The sequence below is a fragment of the Mustela putorius genome, unplaced genomic scaffold, assembly GCF_011764305.1.
Source record: "Mustela putorius furo isolate JIRA1106 unplaced genomic scaffold, ASM1176430v1.1 tig00003866_pilon_pilon_pilon, whole genome shotgun sequence".
NCBI lineage: Eukaryota > Metazoa > Chordata > Mammalia > Carnivora > Mustelidae > Mustela > Mustela putorius.
Genome location: NW_025422018.1, coordinates 1,923,575 through 1,937,395, shown reverse-complemented (window position 1 = coordinate 1,937,395; position 13,821 = coordinate 1,923,575). Strand labels below are relative to the sequence as shown.

Genomic DNA, 13,821 nt, shown 5'->3' with positions numbered 1-13,821 from the left:
GAGGATCCATTAGCCTTTAATTCTTTCGTGTTTTTCTGTCCCTAGAATATTAAGCACCGAATGCTCTAATCTAGACCAGGGGACCTTAATCATTTTCTTATCCCAACACCCTAAACTACTTGATACATTTTTGTCATTAGCAGTTCTCAAGCAGGAGACTCACTGGGCATGGAGCTCCTCTATGCCTACTGAAAATGCCTAAAGTCTTCAAATTCACTTATTCCTGTTTTCTCTTCCAGTATATAAAGCTAAATTTATTCTCTGACAACACATCCAACATTAGCAAACTATTTTAGTTTTCAGAATCAATAGCATTAGAATGTTTCAAAAATTTGCCCAATTAAAAAACCCTCATCAACAAGCAAATTTTTGTAAATGTTTCTGAGGACTTGCAACTACCATCCAGTCAGTGAAGTTCAATATGTGAAAATTAAACCTCAGGTGTGCAAAACGCATGGTTCAAGAAGTAGATATAGATTTATTCTGATTACATGACTTGTGTGTACTGTCATCCAAAAATTAATTGTATTATCAATTACTATTTGTTCACTGGTATTAAGATGTCAGTTTACATACATAAATTGTTTTATATTCTTTGATCCTGCCATATGTAAACATTTTTTAGGTTTGTGAACCAAAACTGTATGCCAAATATATATTCCTAGAATGTACCAACGCAACATCACAACCTATTCTCATGTTGGCTCACTACACATGAGTTGGCTCATGGAAAAATCAGTTTATTATTTTTATAGACACATCATACTTGGCAATGATTTTATGCATTGCACTGGTTACTCTTTGTATTGAAAACAAACTGGGAAATGAAGAAATCAAATGTAGTTTCCTTAAAAAAAAATTAGCTAGTAGGAACTAAACTGCCAGAAATTGTTTTAGACTAATGACTAGAGTCAGAGTCACCATGTACAGAAATTATTTTAATAACGGTTGAAGAAAAGAAAAATGACTTGGATGCCATATTGTTAGAACTAAAACAATGATAATATCATTTAAAAAAACTGCTTCTGTATACTGTAGTATTAAACAATGACTTCATCCTACCAAGTATAAAAGGTAACCACTTGTAAGTCTCTTTCTAAAACACTAAGCCATAAAATTTTATTTCAGGGACAAAAATACAATACTTTAAAGCAGTACCTTGCATTACCTTGATTTCCCTATCTCTAATGACATTTTAACATCTTATTTTGGTTTGATCCATATGATTTCAAGAGGATTTTACTCAAGGTCTTGGAAGTAAAAAATTTAGGAAATTCTAAGAAAACAAAGATGCACAGCACATGTATGTAAATCAGAAAACAAAGAATGGAAGGTGGCTAACCCTTTAACAACTATTTTGAATTTCTGAACCTTGTTATTTTTTCACATTGATATTTGTATTAAAAATAAAGAATGCTGGGTTTCTTAATACACAGTAATTCACAAAACTGACCTCTTTTGATCCAGAAGTACTTTAAAAAGTATTCTACTTAAAAGTATTCTAAGGCCAAAACATGAAAAATCTAGAAGCCATTATTAAATTTTAGAGATATTTATATATGGAAACTTAAAACATGGCTCTTCATGTATGAATTTAAGAGTCAAAGCATTCTTCACAGTAAGATTTGGTATTTAAATGGGACAAAGGTAATAAAATTAGCTATCGAAGTGATAGGATAGCAGTGAAACTATTTTTAAAAATCCATGAAATAAAGCACCTAATGAATCTAACATAAAAAAAAAATGTGCTTGAGAAAAACATTATTTCAGAGCTTAGAACTGAATGAAAAGATAAACAAGATTAACCAGGAATAATAAGATCATTTCCATCTATAAGTTTATACACTATAAAAGTAAAACATACTGAATTTCACTTATCTCTATAAAGGATGGGTTAAGTATCAATTTACTTCTTAATAAATCAATCCTGTAACTTAGAACATGACAGTAATAGATTCCAAAGCAAAGATGATAGGGTTAATTTTTATTACGGTTATGGATTTTGACCTGCTTGATGGAGTCAAATGTTCATGATTCAATTATTTTCTTCTTTGATTTGAATGTTCCTAGTCATTTAGTAATATATTTTAATAGATACACATTTTCTTTTGGTACCCACTCTAATAATATGCTAGAGGATGTGTCCTTAGGGATCTGGAAGATGAAAGAACAATTACCACCTAATAGATGCTTGACCACTGCCAGAGAGATTGAAGTTGTCTTCCAAGCAGTTTCAGTTTCATATTCTAAGAATTCCAGGTGCCCCTTTTTGTGTGAAACAAATACCCTTGAATTTAGCAAGAAAAGAATTTAGACATCTGTTTTATAAACTCAAAGCTGCTGTTTTCTTGGGAAACAGGAATATATGGAAGAACATTAATTTTAGTATTTTTTTAAATTAGAGATTGGAAGCAAAACAGCTGAAGTTTTTCGTTTGTTTTGGTTAAGAGTTTCGTTTGCTCTTTTTCATCTGCATCAAAGTTTTGTTACATTATTGAAAGAAAAAATTATATGCTTCCTAGGAACTTTAAAATGGTAAAACCTTAGATTAAATAAGACCTTGATAAAAAACAAAAGGTAACTATAAACCTTTTTCTTTTTTGATCAAAAAAGTGTCTTCTGAAATTGACTGCTTCAAGATTAGTTTGCTAAACGATAGTTAAAATCCACTGTAGAGTAAGAGGATAATAAAATATTAGAATCACACTTTATAAGCATCGCTACTACCTATGTCATTTGAAAAGTTCTCAGTGGCTCACTTTAATCAGTGCTATCAGATTTTACAGATTTTAAATACTGATAAAATTAAGTTATGCTTATCATTAATTTTGTAGGATCAAATATCACAAAGGCAGATTCCACCTAAAACTTCCAAAGTTTTAACCACAAAATAACATTTACCTTAGAACTGCAGTTATTGGTTGTAAAACTATAAAATGTTAGGTAAAGTTATATTTTTCTTGTCATTTAAGAATTACTTCTGTATGTAAGATCAATGCCAGGGTTTCATTTGTTGTAAACTACCAAATATCAGCTATTTAAAAAAAATTCTAATAGGAAGGTTTATAGGTTTATTATTAAAAATCAAATTTATGAAAATGGAGGAATGGTTCTATTTCAGGTCAAAATTAAGTCAGCTAATTGGTTTACTGTATTTGAATGCCTATTGTCTTTAAAAGATGATAATTTCTCAAAACAGTTCAAGATGTGCTAATTTGGATAAAATGCTTTAACACTTATTATATTGAAAACTGAGCCCCCAAATTCACTTTAATATAGACTTCTATCTAGGAAATAATCATAAATATACTAAAAATTGGCCAAGAAACTCTAAGAAATCTTTATTCCTTAATAAAAGTCTAATTATTTATACTTTTAAACACAGATGATCTGTTTATTCCCAAAGCCCAATTCTTTGGTGTGCTGTTTCTAGTTGTTTAAAACTTAAGAATTCTGTATACTGCTAAGGAACTGAAACATCACAAACTTTCTTATTTAAGCAATTTTTGTTTTTAAGATCACAGTATTATGGACTATCAGGAGTTGGATTCTGAAACCAATTTACACTTTTCCAGAGTGTACTAATCTATATTTATTAATCATCCTAGGTATTTTCTACATACTTAGTTCATATTTGATTATAGGAAAACATTCTAATTTTTTATGTCTTTTAAAATAACTTCTAAAATAGTGGCCTTTTATTCTGAAAAAATTTTTGTCTAATACTGAACATATTTCAGTGATTAAAATTAAACTGAACCATGCCTTCTACCCAAAACTGTATTAAGGAGAACATATTTTCCTTTATTAATATACTTGATAAATAACCACATCATAAGGTTAAAGGGCTTTTGAAAATATTTAAGTTGAATGAGTAGGAAAAGTTATACATATCATCTTTGTTAAGTAAAGTGTTATATAACTGCAAGAATTAGAATGTTAAATATCTGACTAAGACAGAGCTACATGAACTGAAAAGAAGGAACAGGACATATCAAGTATAATTAGACAACTCAGGTGCAGAAGGGCTATTTCCTCATTTGTCTACAAGAAGTTACGGGGCCATATAGCTCCTAATGAAGTTCCTGGAGATTTTCTTGTAACTCAAGAAAAAGCTATAAACTCCCTAATGTCTACTGTTGAAATATTCCTTCCTATCTTTGATGCTCTTCCTGAAATGAACCTGCATATTTAACCTATAAAGGAAAAGTAACTTCTTTAAAGAAAAAAAAGTACTTCATTATTAATGGGTATAATTAGTTCACCTTTAGAGTATTAAGACAATTTTGAAGACTAGAAGACATTAAAAATATGTTGGGTCTATATGATTTTTTTAATGCAAAAAGGGACATCTCCCTTAAAAAGGATGAATAAAAATCCCTGCAAAATGCACTGTTCCATACTTTCCTTTTCAGTGCAGACTACATTGTAGAAACAAAATCTCTCTTAAGAGAACTATCTCTGAGAAATAATGACTATCCCTAAAGATATTCAACTCTCAATTTTTACTACTTAAGAAAAGTCAGTATTAATATAAAGGTTTAGCTTTGGGGGAAAGTGAGCCTTTCAAAATTTTAACTTAGGTTAATCTAGTTGATTGGCATGAAACACCAGTGCCCATGGCATTGTCTAGGCTTCTTGTAGGTTTGGAAAGTCATTTCAGTCTGTTCCTATACTTAAAATAGTTTCTAGCCTCTGGGAGGAACTGAACAATGTGAACAAGTCTGGTGATGGAGCACAGATTAAGTCCTTAAAATATCTTAATTTCACAGTCCTTTGTCCCATGTAATATATATAAGAAGCACCAAAACTGGAGCCAACATCTGAATAGGTGATGTAACAGCAGGAACTATAATTTAATCACATCATATCATATTACACTTATGTAACATTCTATATTTTGCCTGTTGATATGTAACATAGTTAAGTTTATTACAAGCATTATTTTCTAAGACTTACGGTAGAAGTACTTCTTTTCAAGTATTACCGCTTATTTAATAGTGTTTATCTACTTCTTAACATTAAGTAAATCAGTGATAATGTATATAATGCGATACACATTGTGCCCATTTCTCCCTACCCTGTGTTATTAACAAAATCAATTAAGAAAACCAAAATAACTACTAAAACTGAAACAAGGCTATCAACATCACAGATGCATGTCTGAGTAGTTCAACAGAATTTCCCCCTTAACATGAAGGTATTTTCATCAATAATGCTTCTTATCTTTAGGCTAGTATTACTTTAGCAGCAGCTGGTCTTCAGGACAAGTAGATCAGAAGTTTCAAGTGAAAATGACACTGAATTACTCTCAGAAAACATCAATCCATATTACTAATAAAAGATGCAAACTGCTGGTGTCACCGTAACATAAAAATTGTGTTTCCCTTTCATCATGTGATTTATTTCATTTATGTGATGATAACACTTTGGAGTTCTCATTGCACACCAATGAGATCATGTTTTAATATTTAAATTATAACTACAATAACTAGAAAAAAAGTCAGTGCCTCAGTGGCTTCAAACCACATCCATTTCAATGTTTTTCAAAATGATGATGCAATTAAATCTATGCTTCTGCAACAATAGTGCAATACAGTATCCTCTCCTGAATACAGGAGCTGAGGTTTATCCAAGTAGAAGCTTTAAATAAGGTAGATTGTTGCCAAATACATATCAGTCTCGCATGTTTGATAGAACATGTATTAAGAAAGCTAAAACTGACTTGTAAATCTATACGCAGCTAAAGCTTCACATAAGCAGCAATGGAAATGAACAGAGGTGCACTCAATATAGAACACTTTTCAAAACTACTCCAAAAAACAAATGACAAAAAGTGGTTAAGAACAACTGAACATATGTTGTGTGTACCACATGTAAAAGGAAGAATGGACCTTGTGGTTGCTTGCACTGTTTGAATTATGTGAAGGTAAAATTAAGACTTAGTCCACTTCCATCTCTCCAGAAGATTTAGTATGCTGGGAGCTGTCTTTTGTTGTATCTGGTTTAGTTTCAGTCCCACTCTGTCCATCCATTGGTCCATTATGTTCACTATTAGCTTTTGCTTTGTCTTCAGCAACCTCTACTTTCGGTTTGGGCTTGTAAATGATGGGGTTACAGAAATTATCCAGTTCCTAAAAGACATAAAGAAAAGTGATATTAAAAATACTACAGAACAGATTACCATTAATTTTCTAAATTTCCACATTAATAAGATATTCCTGAATTTATGTTAGCTCAGTTAGATAACCAAGTTTCTTCAAATACATCAATAAAGCATTTATTTCTGGGTTAGTGCACATTAATGCTGACAAGGAACTCTTCAATCTTTACCAAATTCTTTGTATCTAATCTTCCTAAAAACTGGTTCCTCATAATTGAAATATAGTTTTCTTGGACAGAAATAATTTTTAATTCATTCCTTTAAATTATGCCTAGTGCTCTGAGAATTATATCAAATAACACATTTCATAAATTGGTATTTACATGAAAACAGCTTTCATAAGTGGACCTGTAGAACTACGCTGAAGGAAAATGAAGTCATGAATGTATATGCAACTCAATAATTTAAAGTAAGTACAATGTAATTTCTCTATCTTTGCTTATTTCTTTTTAACACAGAAATAAAAGACCATTAAAATCCCCAAGACCAGTGTCACAGAGATCGGGATAGGGACAGAAAGATAGGGAGTCAACAACCTAGGGGAAACTGCTCTTACCATACTACATCTGATTAAGAGTAAATTATTATGGTTTCTTTGCAAAACTCTCTCAAAAGGAAAATACTTCGCTTTGATTTTAAAAATACCCGTTTATTGTTTAAAAAAAAGCAAAAACAAAACCTTGAAAACATACTGAACTAGGTAAGGCAAAAAAAAAAAAAAAGAGCACCTGAAATTCCATCTTCTACAGATTAACATGAACATTTTAGTGAATGTCCTTTTAGGTGTATGTCCATGCATACACATACCTACAAGCCTACAGATCTGTGAAGATGCTTGCTAATTTATACAGTGAAATAATGTCATTTAGGTTCTGTAATCTTTCCCTTCTCATGCAATATGTTGTACACATCTTTCTATCTAGATAGATCTCTGTCTCTAAAATTAATGTAATGATTGCAAAGTGTTGAATGGATGCTTCAATTTATCTAATTTCTTACTGCCAGGTATGTGTTTCTTCCAATTTTTTGCTAATTAATAAGCAAGGGTATTTATGTACCTATCCCTGTGCAATGATCAATTTAGGATGAATTAGGATGAACAATTGTGATTTCTGGGTTAAAGGGTACATATACGTCCTTTAAATTTCTAAACATATACTGATGCAAAATGCTTTAACAAATTCAACCAAGTTGCTAAGGGAGAACATCCGATTCTTTGCACCCTTGACAACTTATGACAAAGATTATGAATGTAAACACAAAACCATGAATCAGATGAAAAAAGATGAGTGGAGAAGAATGTGATGAGGATGAGCACCTTTTCATATATATTTATTGGACATGTATAACCTTGTTTTGTCAATTGTCATCCAATAGTTTTTCTCATTTCTCTACTAAGATGCTTATCTTTATTACAAAATTTGTCTCCCATGTTTTTCATGGTGTTCTTTTCTATGATAATCTTTTGTATTTTCATGGGTAATGTTTTTTAGACTGGGAAATTTATCTCAAAAATAAGATTTACCACAGAATTTTACAGGTTTCAAATGATGTCAAAGACTAATACTACAAAGTTTTACTACTATGGAGATTTAGAAGTCTTATCTAATCTAGAAAAGTCTGAAGTATTTAACAGTAAGTTATCACATTGCTTTCTTTCTTTCTGGATTACACTTAAAATATAAAAAACAGCCTTGTGTATGTGACTAAATCAAGGGACAGGGATGTCTCACCTAGAATTTTTTTTTTTTTTAATTAAAAATTAGCCTTAAACTTGTTTCTCTAAGTTCTTTTGCAAGCTGATGATTTCTCAAAGAACAGCTCCCATTAAAAATGTTTAATGCTTGGGGCGCCTGGGTGGCTCAGTGGGTTAAGCTGCTGCCTTCGGCTCAGGTCATGATCTCAGGGTCCTGGGATCGAGTCCCACATCGGGCTCTCTGCTCAGCAGGGAGCCTGCTTCTCTCTCTCTCTCTGTCTCTCTCTCTCTCTGCCTGCCTCTCCATCTACTTGTGATCTCCGTCTGTCAAATAAATAAAATCTTTGAAAAAAAAAAAAAAAAAAAAAAAGTTTAATAAAAAAAAAAAATGTTTAATGCTTGAACCCATTAAAAAAAGAATTTTGTAGGTAACTTACCTTTGACTTTGCAACTATTTCTGAAACTTTCACCACAGGGTCTTGAGTGAGACTTAGTTTGTTTTGTGCATTCATCTTACTGTTCAGCCAACTCATGGCATCGCTGATATATTTTTCAACTTTTTCCACTTCAGTGGGATCCAGGTGATCGTATCTTTCATCCTATTAAAATTTTTTTACTTAATGTAACAGATTTTTATATCAATTAATGCATCAATTAATAATTTCTATTTAAAAGATTTAGATTCTTACTGAATATATACCTCACACATATCCATGCAAAGAAGCCATATACAAATTATATAGAATTGAAGAGACAGGGAGAAGGAAAAAAGATGAGTGTGCATTTTTTTATGAACTTTAGTTTTGAGGTATTGCCTTTTATTTTTCTTAAGATTTTATTTATTTGATAGACAGAGATCACAAGTAAGCAGAGAGGCAGGCAGAGAGAGAGAGAGGCAGGGGGAAGCAAGCTCCCCGCTGAGCAGAAAACCCGATGTAATGCGGGGCTCTGCGGGGCTCAGTCCCAGGACCCTGAGATCATGACCTAAGCTGAAGGCAGAGGGCTCAACCCACTGAGCCACCCAGGCACCCCTCTGTGTGCATTTTTAAAAGAAAAGGCTTTCTAAAGAAGTCAGTTTTGCCAAAAAATGCCTAGTGGAGAATATTCAAGGGAACAATACTTAGCCAACAAAGAAGCTGTTCGGAATTGAATTTGTTAGGAAATAAAGAGAAATAAGAGAAGAAGGCATACTGCAAGCTAGATAGAAAATTCTCAAAATACAGCAGAACAGCATGGTAAGTTGTTGATAAGGAGAATTACATAATGACATTCTGTTTGAAAAACAACTGCAGCCACCCCATATAGGAAACAATCTAAGAATTCATGGTTTAAGATGGTAGTCACAGGACCAAAAAGAAATGGCAATGCAATGTGGATTACTGATTGGACGTGGAAAATAAAGGGAAATGGAATGAAAGAGTACTCCAAAGCCAAAAAACTGGGAGAATAGTGATAATGTGTTTGAAAATCACATATACCTAAGGAATTTTAATAGATTAAAATCATATGCCTGCACTGTATTTTAGGAGTGTAAGTACCCTTTATCGGTGACTTTCCAATAAATAAAACTTTTGTTTGTTTGGGTTTTTTGTTTTGTTTTGTTTGGTGAGAGAGTACATGCATGGGGCAGGGATGGGAGTGAAGACAGAGGGAGAGGGAGAGAGAGAACCCCAAGCAGGGTCCACGTTCAGCATGGAACCCAACATAGACCTCGATCCTAAGACCTGAGATCATGACCTGTGCCAAAATCAAGAGTCAGATGCTCAAATGACCAAGACACCCAGGCGCCCCCAATAAAAAAAAAAAGTCTTAAGTTTGGTGCACAAGGTCTCCAAAATTTGGTGGCAACAACTGCACTCGCTTTGTAGCTGAGAACTTACAGATTTACCCCACTGCCATGATGTACTACCCACATGCCATCATCATCAGCTGGCTTTGTGGTTTTCATACCTTGTTTCTGTATGCTTCTATCACTTTCATAACAAGTTGAATCTTCTTTCCCAAGTCGTTTAAAGCTTTTGGTCTCTCCTCATGTTCCATGTACCTCATCTGAATAGGCTGGCCATATTTCTATTAAATTTTTTTAAAAGAAAAAGTTATTAACAGAAAAGTTTTTAACAAGACAATACTTTTAATTCCTTCAAAGTTAGGTGTTAAAAGTTTACAGAACTATTAAATAAGAAGACCATAAGGACAATACTCCATGCAGAATTCATGTATTTGAAACCAAGTTTCTATATATAACCCTGTAAACAACATGATTATTAGAATTTCTGGATATTCAGTATTTATTGAGTATCATTTATGTTTATTAATTAGGTAGAAATTCTGGATCTATGAGTACAGCACTTAGAAAAAAAAACAAAACAACAACAACAACAAAAAACCTCTGGCCCTTAACCCAAATGCTTGGAATGAGGAATTTCTAAATGTTTTAACAGCCCCTTGTAACTTTGAGGAGGGGGATGCATTAGAAGAACGAATACCTATTTTCTTTTCTATTCTTTATAAACTTAAAAAAACAACATATTTTAGATTAATTTTAGATTTTCAGAGAAGTTATAAAGGAAATAATAGAGCATCGAGTACCTCTCACTACTTTCCTCTGATGTTAACATCTTGTACCACCATAGAACATACACTTGCCAAAACTAAGAAACCAACACTGGAGCATTACTATTAACTGAACTCCAGACCTCATGTGGATTTCCTAATTTTCTGTTCCAGGATACCATATTGCCTTTAGTCTACTTACATCATATTTTTAATTGAAAAATTTTTTTAAGATTTTATTTATTTGAGAGGATGCACACATGCAGGAGTGAGAGAGTGCATGAGCAGGGGGAGAACAGAGAGAGAGAGAGCTCGCAGGGGTGTGGAGCATGTTTGAGCATGAGCAGGGGGAGGGGAGAGAGGGAGAGGATGCAAGTGTGTGCACGCACACTCACGTGCGTGCGCACGCATTCACACACAAACACACACAAGAGGGGGAGGAGCAGAGGGAGAATTACACTCCCCACTGAGTAAGGAGTCCTGGGATCATGACCTGAGCCAAAGACAGATGCTTAACCAACTGAGCCACCTTGTGCCCCTTACTGTAAATGTTTTTGAAAAAAGGACCAAATACTGTATTTTTTAACCATCTCAAAAAAAAAAAAAAAAACCAAAACAACAAAAAACTAAGGCCTGTGAAGCCTTCTACAACATTCATTTCTATGGTTACTTATATATTTGGGGTAAAATAATCCTTTTTGAGAGCTGCTGGGTTTTTCAGTTTCTTCTACTGGCCTCAGCTGCTTGGCTGCTCCTACCTCCCAAAATATATACATTCTTCTAGGGAGATGGGGAGTAACACCACCATCAAGATAAAATGTGATAAAGACTAGTTTTGGTTTTAAGTTTTAAGTTTTTTTTAAGTTTAGATTTTCTAGTTGATTTTTAATTATTCCATATGGAAGTAATTTACTGGCATGAAGACAGTTCTAACTTTTTCAAGATACTAACTTTGCTTTTAAGTAACTTCTCTTATACTCCCCACCTCTCCCAGTCCTAAAAGTCTGCCTTTTCCCATAGCCTAGGAATCATTATCAATGTCATCTATGTTTTTTCCTTGCTACTCAGAATGGCTCAGTGACCAGCAGCATCAGAATTTCTTGGAAGCTTGTTAAAAATAGATAATCATGGACCCATCACTCAGATATATACTGAATCATAGTCTACATTTAGTAAGAGCCCCTGGTAATTATGTGAACATTAAAGTATTGCTATGATCCACATAGAAGAAGAAGAAAAGACAAATTTCCTATCATCCTTGTAATGTGAACTTAAAATTACTTTTTTCAGGGTAGGGCAGATAAGCAGAAAGCAGTAATTATGGTCTTTTCTTAAAATCATACCATTGGACCTAGAAAAGGGAGACCTGGTGGCCACATCTCCTTATTTCTTTGTGGAAGGGCATTCAAAGCAAGAGTGCTACTTTCTAATTTCTTCACTGGCAGATGTCCCCCTCAGTTGCAATGTGAAAATACAATAGGGCAGTATATTACTCCTCAAAATCATGACAGTGAAGAAGAGAGAAGTAGAGAAAGGGTGTAACTTCTAATGGGTAAGAAGGGATTAGGTTCACAAATCTGTTCTTAATGACATCTCAGAAATATATGGCTAATGTAAAACTGGTAACACTCAATCATCTGCTAATCTTAAAAAATATAATTATACATTATTTGATTACAATTATGTAGCATTATTGCCCTCCAAAAATGCTTTTAAGATTAGAGAACATTTCTTCCTACATGTATCTTGCTTTATTATTTTCTAATATATTTATTAAAAATAGACTTTGCTTTTACAGAATAATTTTTAGGAAAATTTCATGTTCTACTGAAAACTAACATGGACTTTAAAAAATTTACCTTTAGTTCTTGAAGCTTATCCACATAAATTTGTTTAGGTTGGTCTTCTCCTTCTTCATAAAGCCAATTTTCTGTGTCTTCCAATATCGTAGACAGTTTATTCAAGTCCTAATTATACATTTAAAAGACACTGACTGAAAATTCCTTAGAAATAAAAGTTATCAAAGAAGGACAGAATGTTTTTCAAGTATAAAAGATTAAATTTCAATTTCTCTGGATTTTTATTCATAAACATGTTTTTCACTATAGTTCTGCAGTTGGGAGAAATAACTAATTACCATTCCTAAATGTGGCTCAAGGAGAAGGACAACAGTAACACATTTGGTACGTTTATTTATATAATTCGTATTAGCATTGTCAAATCATTTTTTTAAAGATTTACTTGAGGAAGACAGTGTGAGTGGGCAAGAGTGCATGGGAGTGCAAGTAGAAAGGAGGAATAGAGAGGAAGAGAGCAGACTCCGCACTGAGCGCAGAGCCCAACATGGAGCTCGATCTCACAAACCTGAGGTCACGAACTGAGCTGAAATCAAGAGTCAGATGCTTAACCAATTGAGCCACCCAGATGCCCCTCAAACAAAGAGTTCTAATAAAAAATTTTAAAATTTAGACTTACTTCTTGAGTGATGAATTTTTCATAGACCGTGCCCAGCTTGTCTCTAAAATCATACACATATTCTTCAACAGCATTCTTAGCATCGTTTCTTTCTTTCTCTAATTTATCTTGCATTATCATCTTCCCCTATATTCAAAATGTTTAGATTAGCTGCTATTAAGAATATGCAGGAGAGTCATCAGGGAAATGCATATAAAAACCACAATGATCTATCACCTAATACCTGTCAGAATAGCTAGACTCAAAAAGAAGAAAAAAGTGTTGCTAAAGGCATAGAGAGAAAGGAATCCTCGTGCAGTGTTGGTAGGAATATAAACTGGTACAGCAACTGTGGAAAACAGTAAGGAGGTTCCTCAAAAAAATCAAAAATAGAAGTGCCATATGATCCAATAATTCCACTACTGGGTATCTGCCCAAAGAAAACAAAAATAATTAGAGGTATACACCTCTGTTTATTGCAGCATTATTTACAATACCAAGATAGAGAAGAAACCCATGTCCACTGAAAGATGAATGAAGAAGGTATGGGTTGTGTGTGTGTGGGGGGGGGCATGTAATGGAGTATTACTCAGCTATTAAAAAGGATGAAATCTTGCTATTTGCAACAACACAAATGGACCTATGTTAAGTGAAACAAGTCAGACAAAAACAAATGCCATATGATTTCACTTAGTGGAATCTAAAAAACAAATAAAGAAAGAAAGAATAGAAACAGAACTGATGGTTGCCAGAGGGGAGCTAGGTGGGGAAATGGGCAAAATGGGTGAAAGGGAGTGGAAATACAGGCTTAGAGCTAAGGAATGAGTAAGTCATGGGGATAAAAAGGTACAGCATAGGGAATATAGTCAATAGTATAATAATAGTGTATAGTGAGGGATGATAACCATACTTGTGAGCAAGATGTATAGACTAGTTTATCACTATGCTATATATC

The 13,821-nt window shown here is 33.3% G+C and overlaps 1 protein-coding gene and 1 long non-coding RNA gene across 6 annotated transcripts in view; one reads left to right on the top strand and one right to left on the bottom strand.

Annotated features, from left to right (window-relative positions):
* The window catches only part of LOC106005373, a 91,390-nt gene that overhangs the window by 46,718 nt on the left and 30,851 nt on the right, over positions 1-13,821 (top strand). For 2 of the 4 annotated variants that reach the window (XR_006602387.1, XR_006602386.1), the window contains exon 3: positions 6,497-6,572. The exons of the other annotated variants lie outside the window; for them this stretch is intronic. This is a non-coding gene — a long non-coding RNA (uncharacterized LOC106005373). The remainder of the gene's footprint in view (positions 1-6,496; positions 6,573-13,821) is intronic. 4 annotated transcript variants of the gene reach the window in all.
* HSPA4L (heat shock protein family A (Hsp70) member 4 like) overlaps positions 926-13,821 on the bottom strand; it is a 52,080-nt gene continuing 39,184 nt past the window's right edge. For both annotated transcript variants that reach the window (XM_004747935.3, XM_004747936.2), the window contains exons 16-20: positions 12,888-13,013; positions 12,272-12,379; positions 9,810-9,929; positions 8,297-8,458; positions 926-6,134 (exon numbers count right to left, since the gene is read on the bottom strand). In XM_004747935.3, the coding sequence (XP_004747992.1) occupies positions 5,943-6,134; positions 8,297-8,458; positions 9,810-9,929; positions 12,272-12,379; positions 12,888-13,013 (708 nt within the window). In that variant the 3' untranslated portion in view covers positions 926-5,942. The remainder of the gene's footprint in view (positions 6,135-8,296; positions 8,459-9,809; positions 9,930-12,271; positions 12,380-12,887; positions 13,014-13,821) is intronic.